The sequence below is a fragment of the Nicotiana tomentosiformis genome, chromosome 8 (genome assembly GCF_000390325.3).
Source record: "Nicotiana tomentosiformis chromosome 8, ASM39032v3, whole genome shotgun sequence".
Lineage (NCBI taxonomy): Eukaryota > Viridiplantae > Streptophyta > Magnoliopsida > Solanales > Solanaceae > Nicotiana > Nicotiana tomentosiformis.
In genome coordinates, this window is record NC_090819.1 from 110235711 (window position 1) to 110250319 (window position 14609).

The 14609-nt window shown below is 38.9% G+C and overlaps 2 protein-coding genes across 2 annotated transcripts in view; one reads left to right on the forward strand and one right to left on the reverse strand.

The window, feature by feature from the left end:
- The window catches only part of LOC104107654 (GDSL esterase/lipase EXL3-like), a 141066-nt gene that overhangs the window by 63998 nt on the left and 62459 nt on the right, over positions 1-14609 (forward strand). The gene's annotated exons all lie outside the window — the stretch shown is intronic.
- On the reverse strand, positions 11141-12286 carry LOC117280356 (uncharacterized). Its single transcript, XM_070184014.1, has 3 exons — positions 12167-12286; positions 11374-11941; positions 11141-11265 (listed from the first exon to the last, which is right to left on the reverse strand). The coding sequence occupies exons 1-3, from the start codon at positions 12284-12286 to the stop codon at positions 11141-11143; spliced, it is 813 nt and encodes a 270-aa protein (XP_070040115.1).

Sequence of the window (14609 nt, forward strand, 5' to 3'; positions counted from 1 at the left end):
CTATATCCCCAATTAACTTATTTCACTTCCAACCATCTTTATAGATTATCAACAATAAGACATTTCCAAATCAAGACTTTAGGTACACATATGAGCAATTAAGAGTCTTAAGAATATTGAGATTTTCTCACACAATTTGGCATACTATCTTTCATTGAAACACGACTCAAAGCCATAACCTTTTAATACGTAATCCAAACTTTAAAACTTACAAAAACATTATGGAATTCAATTCCAAGAGAAAAAGTTTAGCCAACATACCTTAATTGCGCTTCTTTAGACTCTACAATTTTCCGGAACCCTTAGCAACCTCAATCTATTTTAGCAATATACAAATTGAACCCAAAATTAGGAAAACGTTCATGGTTCTAGTTACTTTTTTATTTTTCCCACACTCTTTATCACATGCATGCAAGATGAACCACCCTCATACCCATGAAGTATCACACTAATACCCCATTATAGCTATATTTGAAATTAAGAGTTGGGGTGATGAAGCCTTACCTTTTAGGGTGAAAACTTTTGGTGCTCTACTTGAATATTTCCAAGGCTTTGAGTGATGATTGAAGATCAACTTGATAAAAACTTAGACCCTCCCTCTTGAACCCTCTCTCCCTCATTCTAGAAACATCTGAAAATGAGCTCAAAATAGACCTAAGGGGCATTTTAACGGAATGGGGGTCAGGTTTTAAATTAAGAAAATGGGTGCCCCGACACAGGTCTGCGGTCGCATATGCGACCGCATAATGGTTATGCGGTCCGCAAAGTGACCGCAGAAATAGTCCTCAGGGGCCTGAACTTACGGCCCAGGTATGCGACCAGTATGTGATCCGCATACTCGTTCTGCGGTCGCATAATGCACCGCAGAACTCCCTCCGCAAAAACTCAAGAGGGATTATGCGATCGTTATACGGTCCGCATATCGATTATGCGGTCGCATAATCGACCGCAAAACTGACCTCAAGTTGGCCAAACTTACTGCTTCACTCTGCGGCCATTATGCGGTCTGCAGAGTGATTATATGGCCGCATAATGGGCCGCATAAACGCGCTTTTCCAGCAAAAATTTTCCTTTACTTTCAGGTGCATTGTTCAACCCAAAAAGTTCGGCACCACGAAACCTTAAATTCACTTGCGAATATTACGGGGCTTTACACTGAAATACTTCAAAAAAATTCCGGGGTGTTACAGGTAATGGCCCCCAGTATTTGATGTCGAACTTTTGTGGGCTCGGATATTGTTAATTCGATGCAAATGAACATCTATTTCAGTTTAAAGTTAATCTTCAAAACTAAAGTAGCACGTTTTACTATTTCCTCGTTAAAAACCTTGTCTAAAAATACGCTTCGGGACAAAATCGGTTCAAGGGAAATATAGTACAACACGTGTTTTTAGACCTAATAATCACATTTGCCCCTGACCGAGTACCTGCATACGTTAGTCCTTAATATAACTAAATAAAAAGGAATTAAGTTCGTACCTTAGCAGTAGTATCGCTTCAAGTGTGCCACATTCTAGTTGTTTGGTAGTTGTACACCGTTTTCTTGATTCGAGATTATACTAGACTTTGTCGGTTATTCCGATGACTCGATACGGTCCTTCCCAATTCGGGCCCAGTTTTCCTTCATTTGGGTTCCTGGTGTGTAGTGTTAGCTTTCTCAATACCAAGTCCCCGACTTGAAAATATCAGAGGTTAGCTCTTCGATTGTAGTACCTCCCTACTCATTGATTCTGAGCGGCCAACCGGACCAGGGAGGCCTACCGCCTTTCGTCCAATAATTTCAGGCTCGTGGTCATGGCCTCGCCATTTGACTTTTTGGTAGCATACTTGTAAAGCCCTGTAAATGCTTTTAGTTAATTCCTACTAATTTTGAAATCAAGGATTTAAAATCCTAGCCTTTAGTTGGCAACGAGAAAGAATTTAGAAAACTAGGAAAGTTGTTGGCCAACAAAGGGGAGAAGGATATGGGGTGGGGGGAGGGGGACAAGGAAATTAATTAAATATCAAAGATAAAGGAATAATAGAACTAATTATGAAAGACAAAAAGCAAGCATATTAAGTTGGAAAATGGAATAATTAAAGTTGAAGACCAAAATGTTGCTTTAGTGATGGAATAAATTGGAACCCAGCGTGAGACAGTGAAGTGCAGTGAAGGCGTGCAACTCAGCATCTGAAATTTAAAACCCACAGTTGAAGTTTTTATCGGCATTTCGTAGAGAGAGAAATTATATTATTTTGGACTTGGTCTTGGGGATTAGAGAGAAAGAGGAGCTATTTACCATTTATACATCTTCAAGGTAAGAATTAAATGCTTTTCTTTGATAGATTTGGTTCATTTATTACATCTCTTAACCCTCCAACATCGTGGGATTCATAGATTTTTGAAGATAATCTCAAGGACATTTCAAGAAACTCAAATCTTGAAACTTTTAGGGTTTGACAAAGAGGTAATTTCTTCATTTCAATCTTATGTACTATACTCCATGGGCGTAGTAGAGTATATTTATGAAGTTATATTTGTATTTAAATATCTATTCATAAAACCCTAGACGCTAGTCTTGAAATTAAAGAGTTGGTTGGTAAAGATGATGAATAGTATTGGGTCTTATTTGAACGATGTTATTTTGAGTTTCTAGTGGAACGACTAGATCCCATGACAAGTTTAATGAATGAGTTGGAGTTAAAATTCAAGGATTTACCTTCAAATGATGAAATGAGGATTTTTGTTAAACTTATGATACTTAGTTGGTTTAGTTGGTATCATTCTGATACGTTCTTGAATTATGTGAGTTCGTATATGTAGATTGTGACTCGTTGGCATTATTGGATCATTTGGAGGTAAGGTTGGAAGCAATTTGAGGTACGTTGAAACTTACTACCCCCGGAACTTTTCTCCATACTCATATCGAAACACGATTAAATTGAGTTTCTAAATATGAGTCCTAGCTTGTGGGGACGAGCTAATTGGGATTGTAACATTCTTGCATCATAAAAGATTTAAGTGCTATGAATATTATTTTCTTGAAATATTTTATCTTAATTTTTAAAAAACTAAATAAATAAGGAATATCACTTGTAGTATTTTTTTGAAATGGAAATACATGAGTTATGAAATATTTTGGATTTAACTATTCTCAAATAGTTGATTTAGCTATAAATACCATCACTGATAAATGCAAAGGTTTTGGGAGTTACTTAAATTCACCGAGATTGACCTTGGATACTTTTCCTCATTAGATCATGAAACTACACGTGCTGGTGTAGGCGTAAAACCTACCTTACCGTTGGGAACTACGGCAGAGTACTTCCCATTAGGGGTACTATTGTGCTACTTTATTAGCATGGCTGAGTCGATTCGTGCGGCACAACGATGAGATGACCTGAGCAAGTAGAGTATATGATACTTACCGCTAGGGACATAACCTAGTTGACCTTCTTTCGTATTGGTAATGGTATAGTGCTCCCGGTAAATGAAAAATCTACCATGATTTTGCAAAAATCAATGCTAAAGGAAGACTTTGAAATATGTTTTACCATATTATTTTATTTTACTTTCTAAATTGTTAATTGATATGAAGGCTTCTTTCTTGATATCAATTGTTATTGCATATATTATATCTTCTTAAATCTTGTCCTATTTTCTTTTGGGAAACGGTTCATGATTCGTACTAGGCATGTGGAGCTTAGGCCTTTCGGCCACATTTCCATTTCTATTTTCAGGGACTGGACCCTAGTACTATTCATTTTGTTACACCCTGTGCGTTCCAAGGTGACGTAATACATATGAGACTTTTTAATCATTATTTAAATAATTGTAAAGTCATAATATGTTTATATATGATATTTGGATAGAAACTATGAAGTTTGGGAAAAATCGGATTAAAGTTGCGGAAAAACCGACTAAGGATTTGCCTTGTAACTAAGCATTTTGAGAAATAAATTTTGTGTTCTATATGAGGTATTTATGGGACATATTATAACCAAATGGAAGATCTTGGAATGTAGTTTCCAACGCTCTTAACCGTTCGTTCATACAACACCCGGATAAAAAGTTATAAGCATTGGAAGAAGGACCAATGCTAGGGTGCCAAGTAGCACCTTTTGACTTTTAAAACAAAATGGATATTTATATCCTTATCTCGTTTCTTTCTTCAATTTTCCAGAACACACAACCAAATAAGACCCCTAACTTTACTCTTAAGCTCTATGCAAGAGCTTCAAACAAGATTATCATCCCCGACACTGAATAAAGAAACAATAACATTAAAACGATCCCTACGACGTAAGTATCGCTATATCGCCTCTCCTTTTCTTTCTAGTTTGTGTTTTGGTAGGTACTTCATAATTAATAAAACGTGTACTTTCTTTATTTAAGTGCTTAAATATCAAGAAAGGTTGATAAATTCGTTTTCTAATAGTTAGAACTCACGGGACGGTGATCGGAAGCATTGAGTTCGAGTTATTTGACTTGTAGTGGACTGTTTTGTGGGATGTTTCGTGTTGACTTTGGGATGTATATTTTTATACTGTTTAATGGAGTTTTGGAGTACAAATGGTGTGTAGAAACACCACATAATGACGGAATGGTGGGCTGGTCGTTCGTCGTAACATTTTCGGGCAGTTTGACACTACTATGGTAGTCGTTTTGTGTATGAAGAGATTGGGGTGTGTTGGGCTATTTTGTAGTATTTTGTGTTGTATATAAGGTTGGAAATAATATATACATGTTGTTATTGTTGTGTTTTGTGTTTTCTTGGATTTGAAGGAAGTAAGGATTATAGGGGAAATGCTCTCCGTTTTAATACAAAATAAGTTTGTCGTTCGTTGTGCGATAGTTGTACCTTTCGTAACTTAATGATAGTATTATTATTGTTGTTGTAGATTAAGGTAAGAAGAGGCGAGTTCAACTTGGTGATTGGAAATATTGTGATAAGGTATGTTAAGGCTATCCCTTCTTTCTTTTTGGCATGATCCAAATGATATAAACGAAACGAGCAAAATACGCAACTTTCATAAATGACTCTATTCATAGAAATATTATGAGTGTCTATATTCTTGGTTCCCCATGTGAATTATTATTATATCCTCTGTTCATGGGTCTTAGAAAAATACGTATTTGATAACGTTTATCCGAAAGGCATATTGATTTTATGATACTCCGAGAAATCTTATTAACGCATTTCTTATGCATTTCATGCATTTATACATGTACATTGACCCATGACCAGATGTCATTATATAAGCGTATATTATATGTCTATGGGATATGAAAAAAAGTTATGGCATTATATACGCACCACCACCTGATCAGCTGGTATACGTTGATGATTTGCCCACAGTGGCCGAGATGATATAATGGGATACCCTCAGAGGCTTGATGATGTTATGAACGCATATACCTATGCATGGTATGATATTTATACGCATATGCATGGCATTGTAAATATTAACTAATTCATAAAGCTATTCAGACTTGCATGTCGAGTCCTTTACTCCATGTTTCTCTCATGACTTTTATTTACTGATGTTCATTTCTTACATACTCAGTACTTTATTTGTACTGACATCCCTTTTGCCTGGGGACGCTGCGTTTCATGCCCTCAGGTCCCGTTAGACAGGTTGAGAGTCCTCCAAGTAGGCTATCAGCTCAGTGGAAGGTGTTAGTGCGCTCCATTTGCTCCGGAGTTGCTATTTGGTCAGTATGATTAGGACATGTATTGATTGGTATGGCAGGACTCTGTCCCGACCTTTATAACATTTATGTACTCTTAGAGGCTTGTAGACGGATGTCATGTATATGAAAGATTGTATGGCCTTAAATCGAGAGCCCTGCGCACCAAAGCTGCCAGATTTAGCTTAGTCGAAGGGGCATTGTTCAGGATATCCTTCTTCGACCCCTGGCCAGATGCTTAGGGCTGGGAGGGACTAAATGCGTCATGAGAGAAGTTCACGAGGGCACTTGTGGGAACCATTCGGGGGCAGAATCCTTAGTTCAGAATCTAATTAGAGCCGGCTACTATTGGAATTAAATGGAGAAGGATGCAAAAGACTTCGTGCGAAAGTGTAACGAGTTCCAAAGACACAACCGGATGATTCATCAACGGGGAGAGATGCTCCACCTGGTCCTGTCACCATGGCCGTTTATGAAATGGGGAATGGACATCGTCGGTCCCCTACCATGGGCACCTGGTAAAGTTCAGTTCATACTATTCATGATTGATTATTTTTCCAAATGGGTCGAGGCTCAGGCATTCTAGAAGGTCCAAGAGAAAGAAGTCATCGACTTCATTTGGGATCACATAATATGTCAATTTGGGATACCGGCCGAAATCTTTTGCGACAATGGAAAATAATTTGTTGGCAGCAAGGTAAGTAAGTTTTTCGAAGATCATAAGATTAAAAATATATTATCAATGCCTTACCACCCTAGTAGTGACGGGCAAGCAGAATCGACGAACAAAACTATACTCCAAAACCTAAAAAAGAGGTTGAACGGTTCAAAAGGAAAGGGGAAGGAAATCTTGCCCGAAGTCCTGTGGGCATACCGTATGACTTTGAAGTCAAGTACCGGGTTGACTCCATCATAAATATACTCTACTACACCCATGGAGTATAGTACATAAGATTAGAGTGAAGGAATTACCTCTTTGTCAAACCCTAAAAGTTTTAAGATTTGAGTTTCTTGAAATGTCCTTGAGATTATCTTAAAAAATCTATGAATCCCATGATGTTGGAGGGTTAAGAGATGTAATAAATGAACCAAATCTATCAAAGAAAGGCATTTAATTCTTACCTTGAATATGTATTAATGGTAAAGAGCTCCTCCTTCTCTCTAATCCCCAAGACCAAGTCCAAAATAATATAATTTCTCTCTCTACGAAATGCCTATAAAAACTTCAACTGTGGGTTTTAAATTTTGGATGCTGAGTTACACGCCTTCGCTGCACTTCACTGTCTCACGCTGGGTTCCAGTTTATTCCATCACTGAAGCAACATTTTGGTCTTCAACTTTAATCATTCCATTTCCCAACTTAATAAGCTTGCTTTTTGTCTTTCATAATTACTTCCATTATTCCTTTATCTTTGATATTTAATTAATTTCCTAGTCCCCCCTTTCTATATCCTTGTCCCCTTGGTCTCTTTGTTGGCTAACAACTTTCCTAGTTTTCTAAATCCTTTCTCGTTGCCAACTGAAGGCTAGGATTTTAAATCCTTATTTCCTTATTAAATTTTAACTCTTCAAGTTGGTTACATACCATTGAATTCTTAAAATTTCAGCACTTATGACATAGAAACTTGATATACTCCAAATGAATTTGATGACCTTGTAACCTCCACTAATTTAAGGACTAACTATCGACATTATCCCTAAGCATTCCAATAACTTTGTTCCACTCAAATAATCATGTAGTTCAGATTTAATTACATTGCATTCTCAAGCTCAAAATTAGTAGAAATTAACTAAAAGAATTTACGGGGCATTATATTTTCCCCCACTTAGAAACATTCGTCCTCAAATGTAAATTCTTGGTCGTGTTAAAGTCTGAAAGCATAATCTCCATGCCTTTTGCTTACTCCTTAAATCTTTAAGGCTTCGAAATTTGACTAACCCTCCAAATTTTTAAAAATTTCGGTAGAGTTTCCTTCGTTAATAGGCTTATCCCAAAATTCCAACCTCACAACGAGCTATAAGAATACAATATAAAAGGCCACACATGGCTCTACGCATCACATCTACCTCAATGAATGCATCTGCGACTTCATATATCTCCAGACACCAGTACATAGCCTATCCCAACATTACAACAATAAAATTTATTACCATAAGACAAGTCTAACAACCATGTGCAATAGATAAATCAATCAATTACTTGCCCCATGGAAGTAATTATGATAAATTCAAAACTCAAAATTTCTAAAAAAAATAGTTATACCTGAAGTCGCGAATAAGTGTGGATATCAAATTTTCATATCTTACTCGGCCTCCCAAGTAGCCTCCTCGACGTCATGATTACGCCTTAAGACTTTAACTAAAGCCATGTACTTAGTCCTCAACCTATGGACTTGCCTATCAAGAATCTCAACAGGTTCTTCGTCATAAGTTAAGCCATCATTTATTTCTACTACCTCCGGTGAGACGATGTGAGCAGGATCGGGCACATACCCTCGTAGCATCGATACATGAAAAACAAGATGAACCAAAGTCATCGATGCAGGTAACTCCAGCTTGTAGGCTACTTCCCCAATCCTTTTCAAGATAAGATATGGACCAATGAATCTAGGACTTAACTTGCCCTTCTTCGCAAATCTCATAACGTCCTTTATTGGCGATACTTTCAATAACACTTGATCATCCTCTTTAAACTCCAACTTACATCGATGTACATATGTATAGATTTTTTGTCGGCTCTGAGCAATCTTAAGCCGTTGTTGAATCAAAGCCACCTTCTCCAAGGCATCATGTACAAGATCGGGACCAAGTAGTCCTACCTGAGTCGGCTCAAACCATCCAATAGGTGATCAACAATGTCGTCCGTACAAAGCCTCAATTGGAGCCATCTGGATATTAGCATGATAGCTATTATTGTAGGCAAATTCGATCAGAGGTAAGTGTTCATCCCAATTCCCACCAAAATTATGGACACAAGCCCGCAACATATCCTCAAGCGTGTGAATAGTTCTCTCAGCTTGTCCGTCAGTCTGTGGATAAAAAGCGGTACTCAAATTAACACTTGTACCCAATCCCTTTTGAAAGGACTGCCAAAAATTAGTAGTAAATTGGACCCCTCTATCAGATATAATGGAAGCTGGAATACCGTGAAGTCTGACAATTTCTTTCAAGTACAACTTAGCATACTCTAGTGCCGTGTCAGTCATCTTTACTGGTAAGAAATGCGCCGACTTTGTAAGTCGGTCTATAATCACCCAAATAGAGTCATTAAGCGGGTGCGAGGCAAACCCACCGCAAAGTCCATATTAATCATCTTCCACTTCCAAAGTGGAATCTCAATATTTTGAGCCAACCCACCAGGTCTTTGATGCTCAGCTTTTACTTGTTGGAAATTTAAAGACCTAGCCACGAAGTCTGAAACATTTTCCTTCATTCGATTCCACAAATAGATCTCCCGCAAGTCCTTTTATATTTTTGTGGACCCTGGATATATAGAATATTTCGAGCTGTGTGCCTCAACCATAATTTCATTACGAAGTCCATCAATATCTGGCACACACAAGCGACCGTTCATCCTCAACACCCCATCCTCGTCAAGAGAAAAAATGAGGTTATCTTTAGATTGTACACCATTTCGAATATTCAAAAAATTTGGATCTTTAAATTGCTTAGCCTTGACACGCTCAATAAGAGAGAAATGTGCTATGGCACAAACAGAAATCTCTTTAGCTATCGGTAAATGTGCCAAAGTACCTCCTGACTTTTGGCTTAGCGCGTCGGCTACCACATTCGCCTTTCCCAGATGGTAATGAATGCTTAACTCATAATCCTTCAATAATTCTAGCCATCTCCTTTGCCTCGGGTTTAATTCCTACTTGAATATATATTGCAAGCTTTTGTGGTCGGCGTATACTTCACAGTGCTCACCATACAAGTAATGCAGCCAAATTTTCAAAGCAAATACAACCGCGGCAAGTTCCAAGTCATGGTCCGATAGTTCTTCTCGTGGTTCTTCAACTGTCTAGAAGCATAAGTGATAACCTTACCTTTTTGCATCAAGACACAACCCAACCCAACTCTAAAGGCATCACCGTAAACCATAAAGTCACCCAAATATGTTGGCAACGTCAATACCGGCGTCGTAGTCAATCTAGCTTTCAACTCTTAAAAACTTCTCTCGCAAGCATCCGACCACTGAAACTTCATAGCTTACTGTGTCAACTTGGTTAATAGAGATGCAAGAGTAGAAAAACCTTCAACAAACTGCCGATAGTAACCCGTTAATCCCAAGAAACTACGGATCTCTGTCGGTGTAGTTGGTCTACGCCAACTCTTAACCGCTTCAATCTTTTGAAGATCAACCTTAATACCTTCACGAGATACCACATGACCCAAGAATGCCACAGATTCAAGCCAAAATTCACACTTGGAGAATTTGGCATATAACTCATTCTCCAAAAGCGTATGCTATAATATTCTCAAATGATCGGCATGCTCCTCTTGACTTCGCGAATAGACTAATATGTCATCAATGAAAACAATCACGAATGTGTCAGGAAATGGTTTGAAAACCTAATTCATTAGATCCATAAAGGCTGCGAGTGCATTTGTTAGCCCAAATGACATCACCAAAAATTCATAATGCCCGTAGCGGGTCCAAAAAGTCATTTTGGGAATATCCTTCTCTCGAATTTTCAACTGATGATAACCCGACCTTAAATCAATCTTCGAGAAGAACTTTACCCCTTGCAACTGGTCAAACAAGTCATCTATTCGAGGTAATGGATACCTATTCTTGACGTTCACTTTGTTAAGTTGCATGTAGTCAATACACATCCTCAAAGAACCATCTTTCTTTTTCACAAACAACACTTGTGCACCCCAAGGTGATACACTAGGTCTAATAAACCCTTTATCCAGTAAATCTTTTAATTGCTCCTTCAATTCTCTTAACTCGGCTGGAGCCATTCGGTACGTGGGAATTGATATCGGTTGCGTATCTGGCACCACATCTATCCCAAAGTCGATAACCTGATCTGGTGGAATACTCGGAAGCTTATCAGGAAAAACATCAGGAAACTCGTTAACAATTAGCACAGATCGAATGCTTGTTACCTTTGTAGTTATGTTAATGAATCTGACTAAATGATAAAGACATCCCTGCATGATCACCTTCTTCGCCTTAAGGTATGAAATAAATTTACGTCGAGGCTCAGCAACATTGCCTTTCCACTCACGAACTGGCTCATTAGGAAACTCAAACTTGACCACTTTAGCACGACAATCAAGAATGGCATAACACTTGTATAACCAATCCATCCCCATAATCACATCAAAGTTAACCATTTTTAGCTCAATGAGGTATGTCGTAGTCTCTCGATCTTGAATTATAATCACACAACCCCTATAAACACCGGAGGCAATAACAGAATCTCCCACCGGAGTCAACGCAGAAAATGGTTCAAGTAGTTATTCTGGCTCTATCCCAAAATCCAAAGCAAAGTACGGAGTAACATAGGAAAAAGTAGATCTAGGATCCATAAGAGCATAAGCATCTTGAGTACAAACTGTAAGTATACCTGTGATGATAACATCTGTAGTAGGGTGAGTAGGCATGACATAGAAACGTGGATGATTTCCTTGAGAAGTAGCAGCTGTCTGTGGCACATTTCCGACATTGTGCTAGTTGTGGGCCCCATTACCCCTAGGTGAGGGCGGTGCAGCTGAAGTAGTAGCCATAGAGGGTGTCGGGTGAGCTCTCGAACCCCGTTGCCCGTTAGGGAAAAACTTTCGGATATGACCCATTAACCCACAACCATAGCACGGACCACGGGGCCCCCTGGTAATACTAGGGTGACGCTCATGAGAACCCACACTACTCTGACCCTGCAGTGCAGTACGATGCTCACTCTGAATGGACCTAGACTGGCCTCCTTGTCCGGAACTGTATGCCACTGGAGGGATACTAAAAGTTGTTTGCATCCTAGACTGCGGTGGGCTAGATGATCCTCTGTTGTTCTGCCCCTTGCCCGAACTAGGCACTGCACTGAAAGTGCCAAAATTCTGAGCCTTTTTGTTCTGCTCCCTGTTGGCCCTCTCATCGTGATGAATCCTCTCGAGATCCATTGCTAGATCTAAAGAGTCAGTATAGGTAGTGTTTCTTCTCCCACTAGCCGTATCTTTTTTGATGCTCGGAATCAAGCCACGAGCAAAGCGATCAATCTTCTCATCCTCGGTGGGGATGAGGTGGGGAGCATAACGGGATAAATTCTAGAATTTGATGTTATAGTCAAGGACGATCATGGTATCCTGATTTAAGGTCTCAAACAATAGCGTAAGGGCGGCTCTCACTCCTGGTGGTAACCACTTCTTAATGAAGGTCTTCTTAAATTCTGCCCAAATCATTGGAGGTGCATCCTCCTGTCGACATTTCTCTACCCCTTTGAACCAGAGGTCAGCAATGTCTTTCTACTGGTAGACTGCCAATCGAACCACCCAGTAGTCTTTAACTCCCAGCAAAGTAGTAGCTTTCTCAACTTCCTCCAAGAAGTCCTCAAGGTCTGCACTAGGATCTGTACCAGTGAAAACTGGCGGCTCAAGTGTCACAAATTTCATGGCCAACTATGCTCCTCAACCGTTGGTGCTCTCATCCCTCCTTGTTGGAGTGCCTGAATACCCACTTGAAGGTTCTGTTGGGTCTGCATAGCCATGAGGTCAGAAAAAGTATCCATCACCTTTCTAATATCAGTGAGGATCTTTTCCAAGTGATTTGGTTTTGGAGGTGGAGCAGGTGCCTCATCAACTTCTTCCTCGAGCTCCTCGACCATCCTTGGAACCATTGGAGCTGGCACAGTCCATGCTCTTGCAGACTTCGGAGGTCGGCCCCTAGGTCTAGCGGGTACCCCTCTCGAAGCAGCATCAAGTATAGGAGCAGCTTCCCGATTCATATTACCGCCACGCGTGTTCACCATCTTCTACCAATTGATATAGGGCATGAGTTAGGAAATATTTCTTAGTTCTATTGCACGATTATAGAATAAGAAGGAGTGAAATATTCTTATAAAGTCCATATAGCCTTCTCGATATAAGTGTGGTGCACAACACACCAATAAAGAGAACTCTACAAGACACGATTCCATAAACTTCCTAGGACTCGAATTAGAACCTAGGGCTCTCATACCAAGTTTGTCATGCCCTAAAACTACGTGACTGGCACCCGGTACTCTACCAGACACGAGTGAACCATCCCATAGATTAATAAACATCTATATGCCTAATAAGAGGATACAAAAGCCTCTTCAATTAAAATTATTTTAAGATATACGACAAAACATGAATAATGTCTTTAGGTAAATATTTTTCCTTTGAAGTCAAAGCTTCATAAAGATAAAAGAAAGTTTCATTCATGCACGCTATGTAAGTAACCATAGGATTACAACCCAAAATGTGTCACGACCCAAACCGATGGGCCACGACGGGCACCCGATGCCTTACTCAACTGAGTACCAACGTTACATATCCTTCTTATCATATTGTCATTGGCAAATGGTCCAAACGGGCCGTCATGGGCTAACCAGAATAAACATAAGAGAATACTCAATATAAGACGACCCAATCTGATATAAAAACTTATACATTCGACATACGGGGCTATAAGGCCACAATGATCGCTCTTACACTAAACATAGGCCGATAAGGCCATACAATATTTAATATACATGACATCTGTCTACAAGCCTCTAAGAGTACATAAATATCATAAGCCATACCAATCAATACATGTCCTAATCATACTGACCAAATAGCAACTCCGGAGCAAATGGAGCGCACCGATACCTTCCGCTGAGCTGATAGCCTACTTGGAGGACTCTCAACCTGTCTAACGGGACCTGCGGGCATGAAATGCAGCGCCCCCAAGCAAAAGGGATGTCAGTACAAATAAAGTACCGAGTATGTAAGGAATGAACATCAGTAAATAAAAGTCATGAGAGAAACATAGAGTAAAGGACTCGACATGTAAGTCTAAATAGCTCTGTGAATTATTTAATATTTACAATGCCATGCATATGCGTATAAATGTCATACTATGCATAGGTATATGCGTTCATAACATCATCAAGCCTCTGAGGGCATCCCATCATATCATCTCGGCCACTATGGGCAAATCATCAACGTATACTAGTTGATCAGGTGGTGGTGCATATATAACGCCATAAACTTTTTCCATATCCCATATACATATAATATACGCGTATATAACACCATCTAGTCAAGGGTCAGTGTGCATGTATAAATGCATGAAATGCATAAGAAATACGTTAATAAGATTTCTCGGAGTATCATAAAATTAATATGCCTTTCGGATAAACTTTATCAAATACGTATTTTTTTTAGACCCATGAACAGAGGATATAATAATAATTCACATGGGGAATCAATAATATATACACCCCTAGTATTTTTATAAATAGAGTCATTTATGAAAGTTGCGTATTTTGCTCGTTTCGTTTGTATGATTTGGATCATGCCAAAAAGAAAGAAGGGATAGCCTTAACATACCTTATCACAATATTTCCAATCACCAAGTTGAACTCGCCTCTTCTTACCTTAATCTACAACAACAATAATATTACTATCATTAAGTTATGAAAGGTACAACTATTGCACAATGAACGATAAACTTATTTTGTATTAAAACGGGCAGCATCTCCCCTATAATCCTTACTTCCTTCAAATTCAAGAAAATACCAAACACAACAATATCAACATGTATACATTATTTTCCAACCTTATATACACCACAAAATACTACAAAATAGCCCAACACACCCCAATCTCTTCATATACAAAACGACCATAGTAGTAGTGTCAAACGACCTGAAAATGTTATGACGAACGACCAGCCCACCATTCCGTTATTATGTGGTGTTTATCCATA

What these genes read in the sequence shown, in the direction of transcription:
- LOC117280356 (XM_070184014.1), bottom strand. Translation starts at nt 12,286, where the DNA reads ATGAAATTTGTGACACTTGAGCCGCCAGTTTTCACTGGTACAGATCCT. An exon ending in TGGGAGTTAAAGACTACTGG is followed by an intron (nt 11,942 to 12,166) that starts GTGGTTCGATTG and finishes ATCAAATTCTAG; the next exon opens with AATTTATCCCGTTATGCTCC. An exon ending in TGCACCGCCCTCACCTAGGG is followed by an intron (nt 11,266 to 11,373) that starts GTAATGGGGCCC and finishes ACCCTACTACAG; the next exon opens with ATGTTATCATCACAGGTATA.